Source organism: Dermochelys coriacea, chromosome 28, assembly GCF_009764565.3.
Source record: "Dermochelys coriacea isolate rDerCor1 chromosome 28, rDerCor1.pri.v4, whole genome shotgun sequence".
Classification (NCBI taxonomy): domain Eukaryota; kingdom Metazoa; phylum Chordata; order Testudines; family Dermochelyidae; genus Dermochelys; species Dermochelys coriacea.
Genome location: NC_050095.1, coordinates 2,079,373 through 2,104,405, shown reverse-complemented (window position 1 = coordinate 2,104,405; position 25,033 = coordinate 2,079,373). Strand labels below are relative to the sequence as shown.

General features: G+C 66.8%; 2 protein-coding genes across 2 annotated transcripts; one reads left to right on the top strand and one right to left on the bottom strand.

Annotated features, from left to right (window-relative positions):
• Positions 1-1,391: 1,391 nt before the first annotated feature.
• Positions 1,392-13,691, bottom strand: CNTROB (centrobin, centriole duplication and spindle assembly protein). The gene is given in 22 exon segments (XM_043503667.1): positions 1,392-1,784; positions 2,070-2,157; positions 2,626-2,761; positions 3,087-3,254; positions 3,517-3,559; positions 3,561-3,617; positions 3,761-3,918; positions 4,479-4,815; positions 5,315-5,492; positions 5,702-5,827; positions 5,946-6,079; positions 6,360-6,506; positions 7,373-7,588; positions 8,053-8,151; positions 8,237-8,353; positions 8,666-8,782; positions 10,084-10,249; positions 10,563-10,644; positions 11,390-11,480; positions 11,563-11,900; positions 12,484-12,571; positions 13,568-13,691. Coding segments are annotated over 20 exon segments (2,862 nt in total). The 5' UTR covers positions 11,836-11,900; positions 12,484-12,571; positions 13,568-13,691; the 3' UTR covers positions 1,392-1,655.
• Positions 13,570-17,895, top strand: TRAPPC1 (trafficking protein particle complex subunit 1). The gene is made up of 5 exons (XM_038386316.2): positions 13,570-13,690; positions 15,781-15,879; positions 16,103-16,173; positions 16,503-16,641; positions 16,906-17,895. The coding sequence occupies exons 2-5, from the start codon at positions 15,781-15,783 to the stop codon at positions 17,032-17,034; spliced, it is 438 nt and encodes a 145-aa protein (XP_038242244.1). The 5' UTR covers positions 13,570-13,690; the 3' UTR covers positions 17,035-17,895.
• Positions 17,896-25,033: the final 7,138 nt, after the last annotated feature.

Sequence of the window (25,033 nt, the reverse complement as noted above, 5' to 3'; positions counted from 1 at the left end):
AGGGGAGCAGGACTGGGAACCGAGGGGACATGAGGGCAGAGACTGGTGGAAGAGCCCGGGGAGCAGAAGGGGAGTGACTGGCACTGGCCATCTCCCTCCACCAAGGGGATAACAAGCTACTATTGCCGGCAGCGACTCCGGCGGCACAAGGCAAAGGAACGCCGGGGTGGGCACGGGCATTATCCGGGTGGACGCCCCCGTCCCAGCTCATTTGGTCCCGAGAAAGTTGGCAGCGGACAGGTGCAGGAGCGGGAAATAAAAGAAGCCAGGTCACCCATTCGGTTGACCGAGCAACGATTCATTTTAACACGGCTCCGTGTAAACACAACCATCCGGGAGCAAAGAAGGTGGATCAGCGCTCCAGGCCGGGGCTGGGGGGTCTCCGGGAAGCCGGGACCCCCAAATCGGCGTTGATGGCGGCTAAGCAGACAAACGGGCCGACGCGACCCGGCGGCTGAAGACGAGTTCACACCGGAAAGACACCGGCGTTTTCCCCAGCCAGAGGCATTAACCGGGACGCCGCAAGGGGCGGGATTTCGGCCACGTCTGCTCCGGGAGCGACTTGGGGGATGGGTCGGATGGTTGCAAAGGTCCCGCCTCTGGCCTCGGGCGTCCACACTGGGACAACAGAAACCTGCACGTGGCCCGGGCCGTGGGGCCGAAAAATTGCCAGTTTTTTTTTAGCCCCGCAGGCCAAGCCCCGGGAGATGGAGGCCTTGACCCGGGCCGACTGCGGGTCTTTTCTCCCTGTGTGGACGTGCCCCTGGGGGGCCCCGCAGGGTCGTGTAAGCCGCGCTTGCACAAAAGCAGATTAGAGTGGATCACGGCGGCCGGATCGCCCTGCGCCGCCCAGGGGGCGGGGGCAGCAGATGGCAGTGCCCAGCCTGGGGGAGGGGCTGGGCGTGGGGGGACGCCCTCTCCCCAACAAAGCCAGCTCTGCCAATCACTGCACAGGCTCTGCTACTCAGGCCTGGGCAGGGAGGAGGCGGGATGCCGGGGTAGATGGGCCCATGGGGCTGATGCAGAGCAGCAGGCAGGAAGCGGGATGCCGGGGTAGATGGGCCTGTGGTCTGAGCCGGGTGGCAGGCAGGATGCCAGGGTAGATGGGCCCATGGTCTGAGCCGGGCAGCAGGGAGGAGGCGGGAGGCCGGGATAGATGGGCCCGTGGTCCGAGCAGGGTGGCAGGCAGGAGGCGGGATGCTGAGGTAGATGGGCTGATGCGGAGCAGAAGGGAAGAGGCAGAATGCCAGGGTAGATGGGCCCGCGGTCTGAGCCGGGCGGCAGGGAGGAGGCAGGATGCCAGGGTAGATGGGCCTGTGCTCCTGCCCTACCCAGAGAAAGGCGTGGCAGCGAACAGGTGGCAGGCCGGGCCCCCCAGTGACGGCACCGGATGCAAAACCAACTCTTCTTTATTTAGAAAACTAACCAACAGCGCCCCAACAGGAGGGCAATAACTTAGAGCAACGCAACACAGTGCGGATGGGGGGCAGCCCTGCCCTGCTGCCCCATGTGCCACCCTGGCAGCAACATAACCTGTGAACTGGGGGTGAGAACGGGGAGACCCCTGGGCCCGGGGGGGGGTGTCTGGGCCCGGGGGGTGCTTTACCCAGGGGTGCAGGATGTGAAGGCATCAGGACGCCCACAGGGACCCTGCTTCATCTCCACACACCGCCCCCCCTGCCGGCGCGGGGGCCAAGGTGGGCCGCCTTCCGCCCGCCCTTGCCAAGGCCGTGGGTCTTCTCGGGGCCGGGCCGGCCGCTGGACGGGCGCCGGGTGGGACCCACCTGCAGGAGAGGGGGGGGGGGAGAGTGAGCGGCCGGGAATGGGGCCTCAGCAGCAGAGCCCCAGGCTGTGGGGGAAGGGCGCGACTCCTCAGGGGGCCCAGCGCCCGTCAGCACCCTGCCCCATAGCAATCCCCACAGCACCCAGAGCCCATCACCCACAGAGCCCAGTCTCACGGCCCCGACACTGTGCCCAGCACCCAAAGAGCCCAGCCCCAGAGCCCCCCACAGCAACCAACACTGACAGCACCCTGCCCCCTAATCCCCCCCACAGCCCCCGGCACTCACCTCTCTCCTGCCGGCCTCAGGCAGCCTGGGGTCAAGGTTCCTCCGGGTGGCCGGGTTCACGTGGCCCCCGTCGCCCTTCACGTCGGGCCTGGGGAGCAACAGACAGGAATGGAACTCTGGGCCAGGAGAACCCAGGAGTCCTGGCTCCCAGCCGCCCCCTGCTCTAACCACCAGCCCCCACTCCCCTCCCAGAGCTGGGGAGAGAACCCAGGAGTCCTGCCTCCCAGCCCCCTTGCTCTAACCCATTGACCCGTCTCCCCTTTGAAAGCCAAGAATAGAACCCAGGAGTCCTGGCTCCTAGCCTTCCCCCAGCCAAGCCCTAAACCCAGCTGATAGGGGAGTGGGGGGGGAATCCCCCCACGCCTGGACCCATATCCCAAGGTTCGTATCCTTGTGTCAATGGGCAGGTGAACGACTACATCTCCCAGCATGCAAGGCGGGGTAGAGCTGTTGTAGTCCTCTCCAGCTGCCCTTGGGGTGCATGTCCCACCCCCATGGGTCCCTCAGAGCAGGGTGGAGCCTGGAGGCCCTGGGGCAGGCGCGGCGCCAGCCTTACCCGCTGCTGTCGCCGGAGCGCAGGTAGGCGAACAGCTCCTCGGAAGAGGGGGCCACGCGGCCCTTGGCCTGGTACAGCCGCAGCAGGTGGGAGACCTCAGCCACCTGCCGCGGGGACAAGATGCCCCTCTCGTCCCCTGCCGAGAGAGACGGGGTGAGCCAGGGCGGGGCGCTCTCCCCGGGCAGGCAGAGCTGGCCTCAGGGCAGCACTAGGGGGCGCTGTGGGGCAGGGAGTGGGGTGGGGGGCTCGGCAGGGGGCGCTCTCCCCGGGCAGGCAGGGCTGGCCTCAGGGCAGCACTAGGGGGTGCTGTGGGGCAGGGAGCGGGGCGGGGGGCTCGGCAGGGGGCGCTCTCCCCAGGCAGGCAGGGCTGGCCCCAGGGGGCGCTGTGCTGTAGGGTGCCTTGGGGAAGGAGGACGCCCCAGCCGGGCACAATGGGGGAGGATCGGGGCGGGGGGGCTCACCAGCTGGGCGCTGCGGGGGGCTCGGCGGCTCCAGGTTCCGCTGCCCGTAGCTGGCTTTGGCGAGCGGCACCTTGGTCTTCTGCACGGCGGCGGCAGTGGGGGGCGCGCGCTGGGGGCCGTGGGGCCGGAGCGTCTCCCACAGCGAGGGATGGTCCTCCCGGGCCAAGCCTGCAGGCAGAGATGGGGGGGTCACATGGGGGCTGGGCCATGCCTCCGCATGGGGCAGGAACCACGGGGGGGCAGGACCTGGACCAGCCCTGGGCTGCTGGACCCTCGTGGGACGTTACCTGAGCCAATGGAGGGGCGGGACCCGCATGGGGGAGGAACCAGGTGGGGCAGGCTCCCATGTGGGGCAGGCTGAGCCAGGATCTCCATTGGCCCCCCCAGCCCTAAATGAGCAGAACTTCCCACCCCCCACCCCCACCCTTACCTGGCTGGCCGTGGGGCTGGGCCTGGCCCGTGGGGCGGGGGGGGGCTCACAGCCCCCAGCCTCTCCTGACTGCGGGGGTCACTCGGCATCTGATCCAGCAGCTAAGAGAAAGACGGGGGCGGGGGAAGAAGTGAGCAGCCAGGTACCCCCACCTGACCCCCCACACACACAGCTGGCCCCCAGCCCCACCCCCCGGCTCTGCCCACCCCTCCCTGGCCAGAACCCCCCACAGCCAGCCTCCTACCAGTGCCATATAGTACTGAAGCTCCGAGTGCAGCTGGCCGGGGGGAACCTGCCCCCCACTCTCCAGGCTGCTGTTCGGGGGGGTCTCGCCATCGCTGGGCCCCCCCTCGTCCTCGAGGTACGGGTGCTCCGCCAGGTGAGGAGGGTGCAAGCTCAGCCCTGGGCAGGAAGAAGGGGTCACAGCAGCACAACCCAGTGCCCCCCCGCAACCTCAGGTGCCAGCCCCAATGCCCCGGAGCAGCACTAGGGGGCGCTGTGGGGCAGGGAGCGGGGCGAGGGGCTCAGCAGAGGGCATTCTCCCCTGGCAGGCAGGGCTGGCCTCAGGGCGGCACTAGTGGGTGCTGTGGGGCAGGGAGCGGGGCTGGGGGCTCAGCAGGGGGCGCTCTCCCCTCATAGGCAGGGCTGGCCCCAGGGCGGCGCTAGGGGGCACTGTGGGACAGGGAGCAGAGCAGGGGGCGCTCTCCCCTGGCAGGCAGGGCTGGCCCCACAGTGACACTAGGGGGCACTGTGGCACAGGGTGGGGGGACCCCTCTCATGCTGAGCAAGGGATCCCTGCACCAACAGCCCTGCGCTCCACCCCAGAGCTAGGTGCATCTCAGCCAGTGGCTGGGCGAGGGAGGCCAGGGGGAGCCGCTACCAGCCCCCCCAGCCCAGCTGGGGCACCGGTGGCGCTTCCCAGGAGCTGGCGGCGGGCTGGGGGGCGCCCCCCGGCTCCATACCTGGCCCGGCGGAGTCATCAAGCTGAGGCTCCAGCGGCTGGAAGCCCGGCTGGCTCCGGAGGCTCTGGTTCAGGAGCTGTGCCAGCTCGGAGGAGACGTACCCGCTGGGCACCAGGGGCAGGAAGCGCTCGGGGCCCCGCGCCGCCGGCAGGGAGCTGCGCTGGGTGATGGGCTGCAGGGGCACTGCTTGGGCGAAGGCCCAGCCCCCCGCTTCGCCATCCCCGGCACCGCTGCAGGGGTCCCCCTGCCAGCTCTCCAGCTTCCCGGGCAGGGCGGGGCTGGGGGGCGGGCCCAGGCGCTCCGGCTCCGACAGGGAGGCGGCGTCGGAGACGGGAGGCTGTTGGGGGAGCAAAGAGATGGGGGGGTTAGAGACCGGCCGGAGGGCCACAGGCTGAGGGTTGGGGATCAGAGCAGGACTCCTGGGTTCTCTCCCTGGCTCTGGGAGGGGAGTGGGGTCTGGAGGGTTAGAGCAGTGGGGTTGGAAGCCAGGACTCCTGGGTTCTCTCCCCGGCTCTGGGAGGGGAGGCTGATGAGTTAAAGCAGGAGCCCAGACTCCTGGTTTCTCTCCCTGAATCTGGGAGTGGGGTGGGGTCTATTGGTTAGAGCGGGGGGGGGGGGAGGTTAGGAGCCAGGACTCCTGGGTTCTCCCCAGCTCTGGGAGGGAAGTGGGAGCTGGTGGTTAGAGCAGGGGGGGCTCTGGGAGGGAAGTGGGGGCTGGTGGTTAGAGCAGGGGAGAACTCTTGGGTTCTCTCCCTGGCTCTGGGAAGAGAGTGGAGGCTAGTGGTTAGAGCAGGGGAGGCAGGGGGCCAGGACTCCTGGGTCCCCCTGGCACTCACCTGGCGGGGGCCCTTGGTGGGGGACTGCGAGGAGGGATCTCCAGTCAGCACGCGCAGGGCCTCATTCCAGTGCGACTGCATCATGGCCTGGAGCCGGGCCACCATGTCAGCTCGCTGGGCTTCCAGCCGCCGCTTCCCGGCCTGCAGCTCCCGCACCGCCTCCTCTTGCCGGGCCAGCCTGCAGAAAATAGGGGCGTCAGGGCTCTACTCTGGGGCACCCCATGGGCCCAGCCTGGCCTGGGTAACCAGCCACCCCGCCCCAGAGGTGGTCGCATCTCGGCACCAGGCGAGGGGTCCGGGTCACCAGCCGCCCCGCCCCAGAGGTGGCCGCATCTCAGCGCCAGGTGAGGGGTCCCTGGGTAACCAGCCCCCCGTACCCCCCGGTACCTCAGCTCGTAGTCCTCGACCAGGTGCCGCTGACGCTCCTCGCGCTCTGCCAGCTCAGCCCGGAACTGAGCCAGCTGACTGCCCAACTCCCGCTCGTGGTGCCCGCTGAGCTCCAGGAGCTGCTTCCTGCAGGGGGGAGGAGGGGCTGAGCTTAGCAGCAGGCACGGGGCCCCCCCACCTGCAGGGGAGCTGGGACCAAGGGAGAGCTGGGGGGCGGCCGTGGGGCGAGGAATCGGGCGGGTACCTGTGCTGCTCCCGCATGGCGCCTGTCTGGCGCAGGCTGTCTTCATGCACCCGCGCCAGCCGCTCCGTCACCTGCTGCTCCAGCGCCACCTTCAGCTCCGCCTCCAGCTTCGCCTTCTGGGCCTCGCACCGCGCCTGGGGTCACAGGGGGGGTTGGCAGCCAGGGAGACCCCGAGCCAGCCAGTGCACACGCTGGGGCTGGAAGGGAGCCGGCACCCCCTAGAGGGGACAGGCCCCCTGCCCCATTCCCCGCCCCTCCGAGCCAGCCAGTGCCCGCCCTGGGGCCGGAGGGGAGCCGGCGCCCCCTAGAGGGGACGGGCCCCCTGCCCCATTTCCCACCCCCCTGAGCCAGCCAATGCCTGCCCTGGGGCCGGAGGGGAGCTGGTAGCCCATGGAGGGGAAAGACCCCTAGTACCTTCACCAGGCTGATCTCCATCTGCAGCCCGTCCCGCTCGCTCCGTGCCGCCTCTAGCTCGCTCTCCAGGCGCTGGGAGTCGGCCTGCACTGAGGCCAGGACCTGCTGGGCGTCTGTGGCGCGCTGGGCCTCCCGCTGCACGGCCGCCTGGCAACGGGACACCCCCGTAACCACTGCCCCGCGCGGCCCAGCTCCAGCAGGGGGAGAACCCAGGAGTCCTGGCCCCCAGCCCCCCCGTAACCACTGCCCAGCACAGCCCGGCTCCAGCAAGGGAGAGAACCCAGGAGTCCTGGCCCCCAGTTCCCCCATAACCACGGCCCCGCACTGCCCGCTCCAGCGGGAGGAGAACCCAGGAGTCCTGGCCCCCAGCCCCCCTTTAACCACTGCCCCACGCAGCCCGGCTCCAGAAGGGGAAGAACCCAGGAGTCCGGGCTCCCAGCCTGCCCTGTGCTAACCACCAGCCCCCACTCCCCTCCCAGAGCCAGGGAGAGAACCCAGGAGTCCTGGCTCCCAGTCCCCTGCCCCCGTTCTAACCCACTAGCCCCCACTCCCCTCCCAGAGCCAGGGAAAGAACCCAGGAGTCCCGGCTCCCAGCGCCCCCTTCTCTAACCCACCAGCCCCCACTCCCCCAGAGGGGGCTGAGGGTTTGGTGGGGTGGAGATAGAGCTGGACCCCAGGTGTGTGGGGGAGACAGGTGGGGTTTGGGGCACAGAAGGCAGTGGGGGCAGGAGGGAGGAGGCCCCGGGGGGGGGTTGCGGCAATGGAACTGGGCATCTAGGAGACGGGGTCACCCAGTGCAGGTGGCACAGAGGGGGGGGCCCGGCGAGGGGCATCAGGGGAGTTCCCTGGGCAACAGGGGAGCAGAGGAGAAGGGGCGCCAGGCGAGGACAAGACACCAGGGGTGGGTGGGCAGAGTGGCAGGGTGCCCGGCAGGCGGGGCAGAGGGAGGGGGGGCAGAAGGAAGGGGGACACAGGGCGTGGCTCCCAGTTCCCGGGGGGCGGGGGTGTCTCACCTTCTCTCGCTCCAGCTGTCCAATGCTCTCATCCCGCAGGGTCTGGCAACGCTGCTCCAGCTGGCGCTCCCGCTGCGCCCAGCCCGCCTGCTGCTCCTCCAACGTGGCCCGCAGCGCCTCCAGCTGGCGCTGCCCCTGCTCCCGCTCCGCCTGCAGCCCCCGCCCCCGCTGGCGCTCCGCCTCCAGGCTCCGCAGCAGCCCCGCCTTCTCCTCCTGCTGCGGGGGGGGGCACAAGGGTGAGAGGGGCCACCTGGCCCCAGCATGCACCAGGCCCGGCTCTAGGGGCAGCAAGGCATGCTGGGAGCTGCAGTCCCTGGGGGCTCTGGCACCCAGCTCTACAGGGAGTAGGGCATGCTGGGAGCTGTGGTCCCCAGGGGCTCAGGCACCCGGCTCTAGGGGCAATAAGGCGTGCTGGGAGCTGCGGTCCCCGGGGGCTCTGGTGCCCGGCTCTAGGGGCAGCAAGGCATGCTGGGAGCTGCGGTCCCCGGGGGCTCCGGCGCCCAACTCTACAGGGAGTAGGGCATGCTGGGAGCTGCGGTCTCCAGGGGCTCAGGCACCCGGCTCTAAGGGGAGCAAGACATGCTGGGAGCTGCGGTCCCCATGGGCTCTGGCGCCCGACTCCAGGGGCCCCTTTCTGCACCCCCGGCCACGGGGCTCCAGCTGGGGCAGGGGATCCTTACCAGCACTGCTGCCTCCTCGCGCTGCTGTCTCGCCGCCTGCTGCTCCCGGCTCAGGTCCTCCAGCGCCTGCTCCAGCCGCGCCTCCAGCTGAGACACCCTCTGCGGGGGAGACGCACCAGGGCTCAGGGTGGCGCTGGGCGGGCGGCTCAGCCACCAGCGCTTCCCAGCGCCGCCCGCCACTCACCTCCCGCTGCTCGCTCAGTGCCCGCTGCACCGCCTCCTTCTCCGCCTGCAGCCCCCGCAGCAGCTCCGTCCGCTCTGCCTCCTGCCGGTTCCAGCCCTCCACCACCTTGGCCAGCGTCTGCCGGGGAGAGGGCAAAGGAGTGCGCCATTGGGTGCGGCCCTGCCGGTGCCCCTCACTCCCGACCCGCAGCCCCCGCTAGCCCAGCCCTGCCGCCCAGCTCTGCCGGTGCCCCTCCCTCCTGCCCCACAGCCCCTGCTAGCCCAGCCCTGCCCCCCCAGCTCTGCTGATGCCCCTCACTCCCGACCCGCAGCCCCCTGCTAGCCCGGACCTGAGCTTCCCCCCAGCTCTGCGGGTGCCCCTCACTCCTGACCCACAGCCCCTGCTAGCCCAGCCAGTGCCCCTCACTCCCGATCCGCAGCCCCTGCTCACCTTGTCCAGCTGCTCGATCATACTGTCCTTCTTCATGTCAGCGCAGATGGCTGCGGCCAGCTGCTGCTGCAGCTCCAGGGCTCGGGTCTGCAGGCCTTGCACGTGCCGCTCACAGTGCTGCAAGGAAAGTAGGGGTCAGTATCGGGGCAGGGGGGTCGCCCCCCAGCCCCCTGCAGGCCATGCCACAGGCTCAGCCAGAGCCTGTCGGCTCAGCTGAGACCCACCGCACCAAACCCACCCGTGCCCAGGGAATCCCCCAAGCCGCTAGCAGTATGGGGCATGTGACACGTGCCCAAACGCAGCTGAGCGCTCCCCACAGACAGCACTTCAGGGTAGCAAGGGCCACAAAACACCCCTCTCTCCCCATCCCCGGGGGGGAGGGGGGAGAGCCAGGACTCCTGGGATCTAATCACAGCTTGTAAAATTAACGAGGAGACCTTTAAATCCATCCCCTCTGGATTCATAGAGTAGCAAAGAAACACATGGAATAGCCACGGACCCCTGAAGGATCTGAGAGAGAACCCAGGAGTCCTGGTTCCCAGCCTGCCACTGCTCCGCCCCCAATCTAACCACTGGCCCCACTCCCCTCCCAGAGCAGGGGAGAGAACCCAGGAGTCCTGGCTCCCAGACAAACCGCTCTGACCCACCAGACCCCAGTCCTCTCCCAGAGCCATGGAGAGAACCCAGGAGTCCTGGCTCCAAGCCACCCCCCCCCTCTAACCACTAGACCCCACACTCCCCTCCCAGAGCTGGGGGGAGAACCCAGGAGTCCTGATCCTGAGCCCCCCACGGGGAAAGCAATGGGCCCGTCCAGCTGGGGGTCCCTCTCACCCCACCCCCCACCCCAGATCAGACCAATGTGCCCATCTAGCCCAGCATCCCACCCCATCTCCTTAGCCAGCCCCACACCACTCCAAGTACACACACATACAGAGAACAGGTACACAGCCTGGGTACACCCAGCACCCATAAACACACACACCATCCCGGATACACCCCTCCCCAGTTACACCCAGCCACCCAGCCCCGGTACGCGTAAACAGCCTCCACCACCCTGGATACATACCTCCCAGGAACACCCAGCCGCCCAGCCCCGGGACGTGTAAACACCCACCACCAGCCTGGGTACACACCCACAACCCCTCTGGCACGCATTTACACACACATACACACACTCTGGGTACGTCCCTCCCCAGGTATACACCCTTCCACACCCACCAGGTCAGCACACACAGGGCACACCCTCCCCCAGGTACATATCAACACACACACACCTGTACACGTATACACACCCTCCCCTCCATGTGTGCACACCACTGGTACACACAGACTGGGTACACCACTCCCCGGAAATACATTCACTGTGGGAGCTGGGCGCAAAGGATTCTGGGAGACCAGACCAGCCCCCAGCCCCTCACCTTCCTGCGGGCCCGTTCCTTGGCCAGCGCCTCCTTCAGCAGCAGGGGCTCCGTGGCGGGCGCGGGCTCAGGGGGTGTGCCCATGCGCAGGCTGGCGTAGCGGGGAAACAGCTCCTCCAGGCCACATACCGAGCCGGACGGGGACAGCTCCTGCAGGGGCCTGGCACTGAAACGGGGCAAAGGGATTGGGGGGCTCCCGGAGTTGCCGGCACAGCTCGGCACCCACCGCCCTCTCCTCAGCTCCCTCCAGGGCGGCTGCTTATACAGGACCCCTCACCCGGAGCCAAGATGTGGCCATCTCTGGGGCGGAGCAGCTGGTGACCCAGGGACCTCCCGCCCGGCGCCGAGATGCGGCCACCTCTGGGGCGGGGCGGCTGGTTACACAGGGACCCCTCACCCGGCGCTGAGATGCGGCCACCTCTGGGGCGGGGCGGCTCAATCACAGCCTGACTTTAACCTGCCCCCCCCCCAGCACTCACGCGAGGAGGGCAGTGGTGCTGTCGCTCTCAAAGGAGTCGTCATCATCCTTCCGCTCCACCGTCCCCAGGCCAAGGGCGCCCCCTGCTGGAGAAAGGGGCCCTCTGCTCTGTGACACCGTCTCTCCAGGTTGGGCTCTAGGAGAGGGGTGGGGGCTGGTGGGTTAGGGCAGGGGTGGGCTGGGAGCCAGGACTCCTGGGTTCTCTCCCTGACTCTGGGAGGGGAGTGGGGGCTGGTGGTCTAGCCAAGGGCCCAAGCAGGGCAGCACTGTTCCCTGTCACACACAAGGACCAGGCAGCTCCACGGGGGCAGACCCCAACCCAGCGGCTCTGTGCTGTCCTCTGCTCCCTGGCACAGCTGGGTGCTGCCACAGTGCCCCCTGCAGGCCCTGCCGCACTTTGCAAGCGGAGAGAAAAAGAGTGGGGGGCTGGAGAGGGCGAAATGGATTCTTGGGGAGAACCCCCCAGGCTGTGGAGCGGGAGGGGAATGAAAGGGAACCTGTGACGGCCCAAGGTAATGTAGTGAGTCTTGTAACTATAAGCCACCCCCAACCTACTGCACATGCAGGGACCCCTTGCCCGGCGCTGAGATGCAGCCACCTCTGGGGAGGGACAGCTGGTTATACAGAGACCCCCTCGCCCGGTGCTGAGATGTGGCCGCCTCTGGGGTGGGGCGGGGCGGCAGGTTGCACAGGGACCCCTTGCTGAGATGCGGCCACCTCTGGGGCAGGGAGGTTGGTTATCCAGGGACCCCTCGCCGAGATGCGGCCACCTCTGGGGCAGGGCGGCTGTTCTGACTGCCAGGGGAGAGTGCCCCCCACCCCACTCACCAGGGGGCAGCTCCCGGGAATCCTGCAGCATGGTCCGCAGGCGCGACCTCACGGTCTCCATCTCGGCCACATGCCGCGACTCCCCGCCCTGCTGGAGGAGCCAGACACCGCCGTCAACGCTGCCAGGCCCCACGGCGGGCCCCGCCACCCCGCCCCACATCCCCGCTCCTCACCTTCCTGCGGGCGCTAGCCTCCACCCCGGCCGAGAGCGTGCGGCTCAGCTCCTCGGCCAGGGCCTCCAGGTCGGGCGGCTGCAGCTGGGAGCAGGCGTCCAGCTCGGCCTGACGGCTGCGGTGCAGGGAGGCGTAGAGCTGGGCCGTCACCTCGGAGCCGAAGGGCTGGGCCGGCGTAGCTGGGACCGAGAGGGGCAGCGGCTCCATGTCGCTGAGCAGGTCCTCGCTGCGCAGGGAGGCGTCCAGCCCGGGGCAGGGGCCCTTCTCTGCCATGGGGCGGCCGCGCCCTCACTGGGGGAGAGCACAGCCAAAGGGACTGGGAACTGCCGGCTTGTTGCCTGGGGAATCCCCCTTGGTTGTGAGCAGTAGAGGGGCTCTGACACACACACATATTCACTGCCAGGAATCCCCCCTGCTGAGAGGGTAGAGAGACTCTGACACACGCAGACAGTCATAGCCCCACACATGGACAGGAATCCCCCCAGCTCAGAGCAGTAGAGGGGCTCTCTCTCTCTCACACACACACACACACACACACACACACACACAGAGCCAGGATAGAACCCAGGAGTCCTGGCTTCTAAGCCCCCCAACATTCTAATGACTAGCCCCCCCACTCCCCTGCCAGAGCCGGGGAGAGAACCCAGGAGTCCTGGCTCTCAGCCCCCTCTGCTCTAACCACTAGCCCCCACCCCTGCCCAGAGCTGGGGAGAGAACCCAGGAGTCCTGACAATATTGGACCCCCCGAATGTCTCATCACCCTGGGCAGGTGGGGGTTCCTTGGCCCTGTGGCTCTTGCCCAGCCGGGGGGCAGGAGCTGGTGTAGAGGCCGCTCCAGCCCCCCCGGGGGGTGTCAAGTAGTGGGGCAATCCCCAGGAAGGGGGGACCCTGCTATGTGGCCCAGCGGACAGCAGCTCTCACCTGCCCAAGGTGGGGGGAAGGTGCTGGGCCCCTCACGCCAGGGCAGCTGCCGCCAGGGGGCGCTCCAGGCTCTGGCTCCACACGGACCCTGCAGGGAGGTGGGGGCACAGAGCAGTCAGGGGGGGCCCCCCAGCACCACCAGGGTCTCCCCCATCCCCCCATGATTCCCTTATCCCCAGGGTCACCGCCTGCACCCCCACAGGGGTCACCCCCCAGCCCAGCCCCCCCTCCACCCCCACAGGGGTCACTCCCCAGCCCCACAGGGGTGACCCCCCCCAGCCCAGCCCCTCCTGCACCCCCACAAGGGTCACCCCCCAGCCCAGCCCCCACAGGGGTCACCCCCCAGCCCAGCCCCTCCTCCACCCCCACAGGGGTCACTCCCCAGCCCCACAGGGGTGATCCCCCCAGCCCAGCCCCTCCTGCACCCCCACAAGGGTCACCCCCCAGCCCAGCCCCCACAGGGGTCACCCCCCAGCCCAGCCCCTCCTCCACCCCCACAGGGGTCACTCCCCAGCCCCACATGGGTGATCCCCCCAGCCCAGCCCCTCCTGCACCCCCACAAGGGTCATCCCCCAGCCCAGCCCCACAAGGGTCACCCCCCAGCCCAGCCCCCACAGGGATCACTGCCCAGCCCCACAGGGGTCACCCCCCAGCCCAGCCCAGCCCAGCCCCTCCTCCACCCCCACAGGGGTCACTCCCCAGCCCCACATGGGTGACCCCCCCCAGCCCAGCCCCGCCCCGCCCCGCCCCGCCTGCACTCCCACAGGGGTCACGTCACCGCCCAGCCCAGCCCAGCCCAGCCCCCACAAGGGTCACTGCCCAGCCCCACAGGGCTCCTATTTCTCCCCCATGGAGAAAAAGCCTCCCCAGATCCCCCCCATGGGGCTGCCCAACCTCACCCCCCACAACTGCTCTTTCAGCCCCGCCCCCTGCCTCGCGGCGCGCCAGCCCCGCCCCCAGCGCGCCAGCCCCGCCCCTCCACATCCCCAGCCCCGCCCCCTCCCTCGCCTCCTCCCCCCCCCGGCAACCGACTCCCCGCCACCATCCCCGCGCGCCCCTCCCTTGCCCCCCGCCCACCGGGCACCTGGGCGCGAGGCGGCCTCCGCCATCTTGGTGCGGGGCAAGGGGCCGACGGGCGGGGCGGAAGCGGAAGGGAAGAAGCCTCCGGCGGGGGCGGGGCCAGCAGCGGCGGAGCGGCCGGGCCGAGGTGCGGGACGGGGGGGGTCTGAGAGGGCGGGGCCGGTTCAGGGGCTGGGGCGAAAAGGGCGGGGGAGGGGTTGGTTGAACCGGAAGGTGCGGAGCTGGGGCTGGGGCTGGGCGGTTTGGGGGCTGGGTTAGGGGGCGGGGCTGGGGGGCGGTTTGGGGGCAGGACTGGGGATGGTTAGGGGGCGGGCATGGGGGGCGGTTTGGGGGCAGGACTGGGGATGGTTAGGGGGCGGGGCTGGGCGGTTGGGGGCTGGGTTAGGGGGCGGGGCTGGGGGGCGGTTTGGGGGCAGGACTGGGGATGGTTTGGGGTCGGGGCTGGGCCGTTTGGGGGCTGGGTTAGGGGGCGGGGCTGGGGATGGCTAGGGGGCGGGGCTGGGCGGTTAGGGGCGGGGCTGGTGGGCGGTTTGGGGTCGGGACTGGGGATGGTTTGGGGTCGGGGCTGGGCGGTTTGGGGGCTGCGTTAGGGGGTGGGGCTGGGGGGCGGTTTGGGGGCAGGACTGGGGATGGTTAGGGGGCGGGGCTGGTGGGTGGTTTGGGGGCAGAACTGGGGATGGTTTGGGAGCAGGGCTGGGTTAGGGGGGCGGGGCTGGGGGGGGTGGTTTGGGGGCAGGACTGGGTTAGGGGGCGGGGCTGGTGGGTGGTTTGGGGGCAGGACTGGGATGGTTTGGGGTCGGGGCTGGGCGGTTTGGGGGCTGCGTTAGGGGGTGGGGCTGGGGGGCGGTTTGGGGGCAGGACTGGGGATGGTTAGGGGGCGGGGCTGGTGGGTGGTTTGGGGGCAGAACTGGGGATGGTTTGGGAGCAGGGCTGGGTTAGGGGGCGGGGCTGGGGGGGTGGTTTGGGGGCAGGACTGGGTTAGGGGGCGGGGCTGGTGGGTGGTTTGGGGGCAGGACTGGGGATGGTTTGGGGTCGGGGCTGGGCGGTTTGGGGGCTGGGTTAGGGGGCGGGGCTGGGGGGCGGTTTGGGGGCAGGACTGGGGATGGTTTGGGGTCGGGGCTGGGCGGTTTGGGGGCTGGGTTAGGGGGCGGGGCTGGGGGGCGGTTTGGGGGCAGGACTGGGGATGGTTTGGGGTCGGGGCTGGGTTAGGGGGCGGGGCTGGGGGGCGGTTTGGGGGCAGGACTGGGGATGGTTTGGGGTCGGGGCTGGGCGGTTTGGGGGCTGGGTTAGGGGGCGGGGCTGGGGGGCGGTTTGGGGGCAGGACTGGGGATGGTTAGGGGGCGGGGCTGGGCCGTTTGGGGGCTGGGTTAGGGGGCGGGGCTGGGGATGGTTAGGGGGCGGGGCTGGGCGGTTAGGGGCGGGACTGGGGATGGTTTGGGGGCTGCGTTAGGGGGTGGGGCTGGGGGGCGGTTTGGGGGCAGGACTGGGGATGGTTAGGGGGCGGGGCTGGTGGGTGGTTTGGGGGCAGAACTGGGGATGGTTTGGGAGCAGGGCTGGGTTAGGGGGCGGGGCTGGGGGGGTGGTTTGGGGGCAGGACTGGGTTAGGGGGCGGGGCTGGTGGGTGGTTTGGGGGCAGGACTGGGGATGGTTTGGGGTCGGGGCTGGGCGGTGGTTTGGGGGCAGGACTGGGGATGGTTTGGGAGCAGGGCTGGGTTAGGGGGCAGGGCTGGTGGGTGGTTTGGGGGCGGGGCTGGACGGTTTGGGGGCTGGGTTAGGGGGCGGGGCTGGGGGTGGTTTGGGGGCAGGACTGGTGGGTGGTTTGGGGGCAGGGCTGGACGGTTTGGGGGCTGGGGGTGGTTTGGGAGCAGGGCTGGGTTAGGGAGCAGGGCTGGGGGCGGTTTGGGGTGAAAAGGCCAGGGCTGGGGTGGGTTGTGGGGTGGGGCTCAATGTGGGGGGCTTGGGCGGGGCTGCAGGGAAGGGGTAGGGTGACCAGACAGCAAGTGTAGAACGTTGGGACGGGGGGGGCAATAGGTGCCTATACAAGACAAAGCCCCCAAAATCAGGACTGTCCCTGTAAAATCGGGACATCTGGGCACCCTCGGTAGGGGAGAGGGAGAAAAGCAGAAGGAAATTAATGACGCCAGTAACTAAGGTCTCTCCCCGCTGCCCCCTTGTTTGCACTTCCCCCCTGTGCCCTGCCCCCTTGCCCCCCCGCAGATGACGGTGCACAACCTGTACCTCTTCGACCGCAACGGGATCTGCCTGCACTACAGCGAGTGGCACCGCAAGAAACAGGCCGGCATTTCTAAGGAGGAGGTGAGACCCCGCTCCCCTCCCCGCACCTTTGCCGGCCGGGCCCAGGCCCTTGCATCCTGGGGGGCTGAGTCCATGGGGTGCCAGGAGAGACACGGGGGCCCTTAGCTAGCCATGGCGGCAGCCACCCCGGTGGGGCGAGGGCGCACGTCTTCCTACCCACCCCAGCCCTGCTGTGGCAAGGGGGGGAGTCTCATACTGCCCTCTCTCTCGCTGCCCCCCCCAGGAGTTCAAACTCATGTATGGCATGCTCTTCTCCATGCGCTCCTTCGTGGGCAAGATGAGCCCCGTCGACATGTATCCTTCCTCCCCGCCGTGGGGCTCCAGTGGGGGGCAGGTGCTGTGTAGGGCCAGAGGAAGGTCCGTAGCATGTGATGGGCTGGGGGGGCCCAGCAGGGGACTGTATAGGGTCTGGGGAGGGTCACAATCCATGGGATGGGCAGGGGCACCTGCCGGGGGCTGTGTAGAGACTGGGGAGTCTCTGTCCATGTAATGGGCTGTGTGGGGTGGGGGAGGTTCTCGGTCCACATTATCGGCTCAGGGACCAAGCTGGGGGTGGGGAGTTTTGGGGGGTGTCTCTCTAGGGGGGCCAGGCCCCATCACACTCCTTAGCCGCGTGGGTGCAGGAAGGATGGGTTCCTGGCCTTTCAGACCAGCAAGTACAAGCTGCATTACTACGAGACCCCCAGCGGGCTGAAGGTCGTCATGAACACGGACCTAGGCGTGGGCAACATCCGAGACGTGCTCCACCAGATCTACAGCAACGTGAGTCTGGGCCCGGCCCCATGGCACCTAGGCCCTGCATGAGGAGAAGGGGGGCTGGGAGCCAGGACTCCTGGGTTCTCCCCCCGGCTCTGGGAGGGGAGTGGGGGCTGGTGGGTTAGAGCTGGAACCAGGACTCCTGGGTGCTCCCCTCGGCTCTGGGAGGAGAGTGGGGGCTGGTGGGGGAGAGTGGGGGGGGGGGGTGGATCCAGAACTCCTGGGTTCTCTTCCCACCCCACATGCTCGCTCTCCCCCACCCCCCTGCAGATCTACGTGGAGTTTGTGGTGAAGAACCCACTGTGCAGCATGAGCGAACCCATCCAGAGCGAGCTTTTCCGAGCCAAGCTGGACAGCTTCATCCGTGGCCTGCCCTTCTTCTCGGCTCGGGCCGGCTGAGCCCCCCCCCCCCCCCCCGCAGCTGGCCCCCGCCACACCTCTCTACCAGGCAAACCACAGCCCCACGGCCTGCACAGCACCCAGCCCAAAGGACAAGACATGGGGGCTGCCCCCAGCTCAGCCCCACCCTCCCACCCCCTTCACAGATCAGATGGCCTGGCCCTCTGGGTGAGCCCGCATCCCACAATTCCCTGCAGGCTGGTGCACCCGTTCCCCACCCTGGGAACTAGCTGGGTGGGGTCGCTCGGTGTGGGAGGGGAGTGAGGTCTAGTGAATAGAGCAGGGATGTGCGGGCTGGGAGCCAGGACTCCTGGGCTCTGTCTCTGAGAGGGGATCTAGTGGATTAGAGCAGGAGGTCAGGAGTGAGGCTTCCTGACTTTCATCCTCCTCTGCTCTAGACCCCATCCAGCCATAGGAATAGAACCCAGGAGTCCTGGCTACCAGCCCCTCTCCCCACTCTAGCCCCCTAGACCACACCCCAGCGGTGGGGACAGAGCCCAGGAGTCCTGGGTCCCAGCACCCCTGCTCTAACCCACAAGCCCCCACTCCCCTCCCAGTGCTGGGGAGAGAACCCAGGAGTCCTGGCTCCCAGCACCCCCCTACTCTAACTGCTAGCCCCCACTCCCCTCCCAGTGCTGGGGAGAGAACCCAGGAATCCTGGCTCCCAGCCCTTTGCCAAGCGGGATGCGCTTCTCCTGTTCAGTGCAGCATTAGTGTGCGTGTTCAGACCGTCCATGAGCTGGGCGGGCGCTGGGGTTGTCTCGGTGGCGCTGGGCGGGCGCTGGGGTTGTCCCGGTGGCACTGGGCAGATCCCAGTTCTATGGTGGAGGCTCCTTGGTGAATTAAAATGTTGCTCTCCCATTCCAGCAGCCTTCCCTTCACTGCCGGCGCCTCCGGCCCTCCGGGAAGCTGGCGTGGGGAAAGGGCGCAGCCGTAGGCAGGCTGAACGCCCTAGGGCGCCGGCTCGTGTCCGGCAATTGGGGGCGGGGGGCACCCACTGCTGCTGGACAGAGGGGGGGATCAGCACAGCCAGCAAGTGTTTTGCCTTGGGCCCTTTCCCCTCTAGGGGGCGCCGGTTCACAGCCGGCCCCATGGCAGGGACTGGCTGGCTCAGGGGGATGGGGGTCTGTCCCCTCTAGAGGGCACCGGCTCGCATCCGGCCCCAGGGCTGGGACTGGCTGGCTCAGGGAGATTGGGGTCTGTCCCTTCTAGGGGGTGCCAGCTCCTAGGTCATGCTGGGGAGAGGGGGGGATTTCCCCGTTAACCCTGTATTTGCTGGGGGCAGGCCCAGGAGCAGCGTGGGCAGAAGGGGGCGCCATGCGGCACCTGGTGCTAAAGGGCAGCACATGCTGCCCGTGCGGGGAAATGTCTGCCGGAGATAATTCCTCTAATCCCCTGCCGGGGCGCTCGGGTACCAGCGCCGGGGAAGGGCTGCAGCTGGTTCCCACCTGTGCGGAACCCAGGAGTCCTGGACAGAGGAGGGGGCAGAATTGCGGGGAGGGGTGCCCCTGTACTCAGCATGTGACAGGCTGGGAGGGCGGCCGTGGTTGTGCGTGGGCTCCCCGGGGCCGCTGCTGCAGGCCGGAGCGTCCCACTGGCGAGGGAGCAAGTGGTGAGTTGTCGGAGTTAGCCCGCCGTCTGGCTGCAGGCTGCATTGACGGGGGGGGGGGGGGGGGGGGCTCACAAGCCCTGCCTGAACGAGCCGTGGCCCGACCCCAAGGGGACAGCCGCACCTGCCCCGAAACAGGCATAATTCTTCCCCCCCCCGCCCCTTCCATGGGGTAGCAATGCAAAACACAGAAGGAAATTGAGTCTGAGTGGGGGTCTAGGGGTTAGAGTGGGGGGCTGGGAGCCAGGACTCCTGGGGCCCCTCCCTGGCTCTGTGGGCTGCATTGCTGGTCTCCAGAGGGCACCCAGCATGAGCGGAGCTGTGCTGCCATGGGGGGGGGGGGGTAATCCGGTGCCAGGTGGCGCTTTGGGCATTAGTTTTTTGCACAATGCCCGTGGTTTAATTCCCTGACAGCCCCAAATACCGGGATCTGAGCAGCGCCGTCAGCAGCTGGGCCGGCTGCATTAACCCTTCGGAGACTGGGGGTCAGCCTGGCATGGCACCCGCTCCCGGAGCTGGAGCTGTGGGCATGGAGCTGGCAAGCAAGGGATGAGTCCTGGGTACCCTGCTCCCCCATAAATGCCCTGTGTGGGGATAGAAAGCAGATGCCCTGTCACTGACTTTCCTCCCCCCACTTGCCTCCCAGCGCCGGGGAGAGAACCTAGGTGTCCTGGCTCCCAGCCCCCCTGCTCTAACCACCCGACCCCACTCCCCTCCCAGAGCCAGGAAAGAACCCAGGAGTCCTGGCTCCCAGCTGCCCCCTGCTTGTCAGGCTCCTGGAGAGTGATTCCTCTGGTGAACCCACCGTGTGGGGGATGCCTGGACACCGCAGGGTGATCTCACCCCGCCGCCCCATTGTGTAAGGGGCCTTTCCCCTCTCCCCTGGCAGATGCCCCTGCCCCCCCCACCCTCTCCCCCCAGCTCGGAGCCAACCCAGGCTGCTGGCCTCCTGTTTCCTTAAGCAGCTTAGCTAATCTGGTCACTCCAGGAACCTGCAGTCATGGTGATACGGGGAGGCTGGCCTTGCAGAAGGGGGGGTTCTGCCTAGAGGGAGGGGGTTTGTCTCCTTCCTAGGGTCCCTGGGACTGAGCCCCGCTCCCAGCACTGGGTCACACAGGTGAGATTCACAATATGCTTGTGATTGCAGGTGACTCATCTTTGGGGGGAGGGGCTTGGGGGCTTGCCCAGTGCTGGTGGAAAGGGGCGGCCCCTTAGGGTGTCTACAGCTGGGTGCCTCAGACAGTCCAAAAAATCACCGACCTCCTGTGGAAAATTAGGGACCCTTCGTGAAAAATCATTGGTCTCGTGAAAATCTTAGGCCTCTTGTGAGATGCAGGGACTGCTTGTGAAAATCAGGGACCTCTCATGAAAAATCATTAGTCTCTTGTGAAAATCACAGGCCTCTTGTGAGAATTGAGAACTGCTTGTGAAAACCATGAACCTCTTGGGGAAATCTCCAGGCTCTTGTGAGAACCAGTCCTTGTGAGAACACAGCTGGTGAAAACCCACTGCCTGTGGGAAGGGTGCCGTGGTCCCTGTCTGTCCATGCCCCCTACATTGGGGGCAGGGTGGGAGGGTTAGAGACATGCCCAGGCTGGGAGAGGGGCATCGGGCAGACCAGTTCACATGGCACAGTCCCTATAGCCCAGGGTGGGGTGGGGGCATGGGTTGGGGAGGGGAAATGTCTGTGGAGTAGGTAGGAAGAGGAGATCACTCTATCGGGGTCCCCCTGCTGTGGGGGTTCACCAAGGGAGTGGCTCTCCGGGGGGCGTAGGGCAAGGGGTAAGTGCCCCGTGGGGAGGGGGACCCCGGTTAATGAGCTGCAGACAGGGGGCGGGGAAGGGGGCGCAAGGAGAGGGGACTGGAGACGGGTCACAGGCAGGATGGGGAGGGGGCAGATGGTGGGAGGGGGCAGAGGGGCACAGCATGGCAGCTGCCCGGCTAAGCCGGCTCCACCTGGCTGCCCGGGGACGGGAGTAGAGGGGAGAGTGTCCCGGCGTCGGGAGCGCAGGGCGCACCGAGGAGAAGGCGCACGGAGACCGGGGCGCACCGAGGAGAAGGCGCACAGGGGTCGGCGCAGGGGCAGGGCGCACCGAGACCGGGGCGCACGGAGGAGAAGGCGCAGGGCGCAGGGAGACCGGGGCGCACCGGGCCATGTTCACCAGCTCCTCGCGGGGGGCTCCGGGCCCGGCGGGGCGCGGCGCGGCGGGGGCCAAGCTGAGCGTGGACGAGCTGTACGGGCTGCCGACCGCCAAGAAGGGCAAAGGCGGGCGGGACGAGGGCAGGCGGCGGCGCAGCCAGGGCGGGAGCGTGGCGGGCCGGGACCCGGCTCTCACCCCGGGCCAGCTGCTGGAGGCGACGCGGCGGCTGCTGGAGGGCAGGCGGCTGGAGAGCTACCTGCTGGAGGCCGGGCTGCCGGCAGAGAAGCTGCAGAGCAACCGCACCGCCATGGTCTACAGGTAGGGGGCGCCACTGGGGTGGGGGCAGCAGAGAGGAGCATGGGGAGGGGGGTCCTGGTAGGGGAGCCCCAGAGCAGGCTGCAGGCACAGGGTACCTGGGGGAGGTGCCCGTGCAGGGTACAGGGGGGCACCCTGCAGCTCCCCCACCCCCTCCCTCCATGCAGGGAGCTCTGTGCACTCCCCCCATTCCTGGACCCCCATTCTTCAGGCTGCAAGGGCTCGGTAGCGCCCCCCAGGGGCAGCCATGATCCATGTCCCCATCGGGGCCCCCACAAAAAACACGCTGGGTGGCTCCCCTCTGCAAAGGAGCTGGGGTGATTTGCATAAGGTGGCATCACCGGGGAAGGAGCAAAATCTCCACAGGCCTCTGACCTGTGCTTCCCACACGCAAGGGGACAGCTCCCTCCCCCTGGCAACCAGATTCGGAGGGTTGGGGGGGCAGTAACCAGCACATTTCCAGGGACCACCAGTGAATCGATGAGGGACCTCCAGCTCTTTCTCCTGCATACACCCTGAAGGGGGGCAAAGTCCGGGCGTTAAGGACGTCTATTTCACCTTAACTCTGCCCCCTCCTATGCATTTGGCTACAGCCCCTTGTCAGCTAGGTTTGAGCCTCTAGAACTCCAGCACAGACTCCTGTCTCATGAGCTTGGGAGGGGGTGTGTCACAATAGTAGGTTATTATCCTCTACGCAAACACCCCAGGGCAACATGTGTTTGTGAGACGGCCAGGGAATGTCAGGAATCTGGACAACTGGGTTCTTAGCCTCCGCTCTGGAAGGGGAGTGGGGTCCAGTGGTGAGAGCAGGGGGGTTGGGAGCCAGGACGCCTGGGTTCTCTCCCTGGGTCTGGTAAGGGAGCTGGTGCTTAGAGGAGGGGGGTGCATGGAGCCAGGACTCCTGGAGTCCATCATCAGCTCAGGGAAGGGAGTGAGGCCTAGTGGGCATACAGAACAGGGGCTGGGAGTCAGGGGAAGCACCCTTCCTGGTCAGTGCTGTGTGAGACCCCATGTGCCCCCAACATCCCCACACACACATACCCCTCATGCTAATCTCTTGCAATCTGTCCCTGGGCTGAGCCGAGATGAGCATGGCCCCACCAGCTGGTGTCCTCTGCTTCCTGCCATGGAGCCTAATCAGGGAAGACAGATGCTGGCACTGGCCCCCCAGCTGTCAGGGCTCCCTCCCCCATCTCCCAGCTGTGACTACCCACCAAAACAGCTCCGATTGGGCTGGGGTTGGGGGAGGCTGGGAGCCAGGACTCCTGGGTTCTATCCCCGGCTGTGGGAGTGGAGTGGAGGCTAGTGGTTAGAGTGGGGTGGGGGACTGACTGACACATATACACACGCTTGGCCTGTTCTCTGCCTCCCTACCCTTGGCTATGGACATCGCCACCGAGCCTGCAGGCCTCAGGGCAGGACGTCACCATCCCCCGTCTCGGCGGACTCGCTGGCTGCCCTGGGACAAAGTCTCCATGCAGCATACGGGGCAAACGCAGAGAAAACCAGGAGGGGGGCAGGGAAAGGCCGAGGCCAGGTGGCTGCTTCGGGGTGGGCGGGCTCACTCGGGGAGCTGGGTGCCCACATGCGGCGCAATGCGAGCACAGACATCGGGGAACACGGAATGCAGGCCGGGCCGCTGGGCTGGGCGGCTTGGAAAGAGATTTGGGGGAAAGGGATTGTGGGGAGACCATAACACATTTAGTTCACACGCAGCTGGACAGCCGCACTCCACAGATACACACAGGTTTATTGTATCCACCCTAGGCACGTGCCCCGTATTGGGGTCTCTTCCCCCCACTTCAGCCAGCCCCAGAGACCCGACAATAACACACACACAGCCCCAGAACCCACAGAGTCCCAAAAATAACACACCCGCACGCACAGCCCCAGAACCCACAGAGACCCGACAATAACACATCCACACACACAGCCCCAGAACCCCAGAGACCCTACAACACACACACAGCCCCAGAACCCCCAGAAACCCGACAATAATACACCCGCACACATAGCCCCAGAACCCCAGAGATCCTACAATAACACACACACAGCCCCAGAACCCCCAGAGTCCTGACAATAACACACCCGGACACACAGCCCCAGAACCCCCAAAGACCCGACAATAACACACCCGCACACACAGCCCCAGAACCCCCAGAGACCGACAATAACACACCCGCACACACAGCCCCAGAACCCCAGAGACCCGACAATAACACACCCGCACACACAGCCCCAGAACCCCCAGAGACCCGACAATAACACACACACAGCCCCAGAACCCCCAGAGACCCGACAATTACACACCCGTACACACAGCCCCAGAACCCACAGAGACCCGACAATAACACACCCACACACACAACCCCAGAACGCCCAGAGACACGACAATAACACAAAAAGAAAAGGAGTACCCGTGGCACCTTAGAGACTAACAAATTTATTAGAGCATAAGCTTTCGTGAGCTACAGCTCACTTCATCGGATGCATTTGGACCAAATGCATCCGATGAAGTGAGCTGTAGCTCACGAAAGCTTATGCTCTAATAAATTTGTTAGTCTCTACGGTGCCACAAGTCCTCCTTTTCTTTTTGCGAATACAGACTAACACGGCTGCTACTCTGAAACCTGACAATAACACACTCATATACACCCCCAGCATCCCCTGGAGACAGGACACATGCACCCCAGACACCTACAATAATACACCCAGATGCGTCGCCCCAGCACCCCCAGAGATCCTACAATAACAAACCCGTGCACACAGCCCCACCGCCTCTAGAGACCCCACAATAACACTCCTGCATACGTGGCCCTGTTCCCCCAGAGAAGCTACATAACAGGGGTTCTCAAGGTTATTACCTGGGTGGTTGGGAGGTGTCGCCCTACACCGTAAACCCCGCTTTTCCCCCAGTATTTATAATGGGGTTAAATATATTGAAAAGTGTTTTTAATTTATAAGGGCGGGGGGTCGCACTCAGACGCTTGCTGTATGAAAGGGGTCGTCTAGAGACCCTACAATAACACATTCACACATGCAGCCCAGTCGCCCCCAGAGACCAGACAATAACAAACCCACACACCTCACCCCAGTGACCCCGGAGACCCTACAATAACACACCCGCAAACCAAGCCCTAGCACCCCCAGAGACCGGACAATGACACATCCGGACACGCAACTCCAGCCCCCTCCAGACACCCCACAATAACACAGACACACACAGCCTGGCGCCCCCAGAAACCCTATAATAACACACCCACACACGCAGCCCCAGCGCCCCCAAACACCCTGCAATAATACACCCACACACGCAAACCCCAGTGCCCCAGATACCCTACAATAACACACCCACACACGCAGCCCCAGCGCCCCCAGAGACCCTACAATAACACACACACACTTGTCCAGAGCTAACTCCTATGATCAGGGAAGCGGAAATGCTGGGTGCGTCCTTCCCCTCCCCCCATTATCCCCTCCCCCGTTTTCAGCTCCCCCTCCTCTCCCTGGTAGCCTGCCCAGCCCCCCAAACAGTGCAGTGGCGCCCAGGCCAGGTCTGTGCCATGGCTGGGCACAGATGGCTGTAGACAGGTGCCCTGGGCTCCCTCTGCCCCCCCCCGCCCCCCGCTACCAGGAGAGCGGGGGATAAGGGGGAATGGGGGTGAGCCAGATGCTTCAGTGAGGCCGGACCCGCTTCGGGGCCTCTGCCCCGCTTACCCTGAGAGACCCTACAATAACACACCAGAGCAGGCTGCCTTCCTCCGCTCTCTCCCGGCTCCTGGAGGGGAGTGGGGGTCTGGTGGGTTAGAGCCGGAACCAGGACTCCTGGGTTCTCCCCCCGGCTCTGGGAGGCGAGTGGGGGCTGGTGGGTTAGAGCAGAGAGGCTGGGAGCCAGGACTCCTGGGTTCTCTCCCCGGCTCTGGGAGGGGAGAGG

What these genes read in the sequence shown, in the direction of transcription:
- TRAPPC1 (XM_038386316.2), top strand. Translation starts at nt 15,781, where the DNA reads ATGACGGTGCACAACCTGTACCTCTTCGACCGCAACGGGATCTGCCTG. An exon ending in CCGGCATTTCTAAGGAGGAG is followed by an intron (nt 15,880 to 16,102) that starts GTGAGACCCCGC and finishes TGCCCCCCCCAG; the next exon opens with GAGTTCAAACTCATGTATGG. An exon ending in AAGATGAGCCCCGTCGACAT is followed by an intron (nt 16,174 to 16,502) that starts GTATCCTTCCTC and finishes GCGTGGGTGCAG; the next exon opens with GAAGGATGGGTTCCTGGCCT.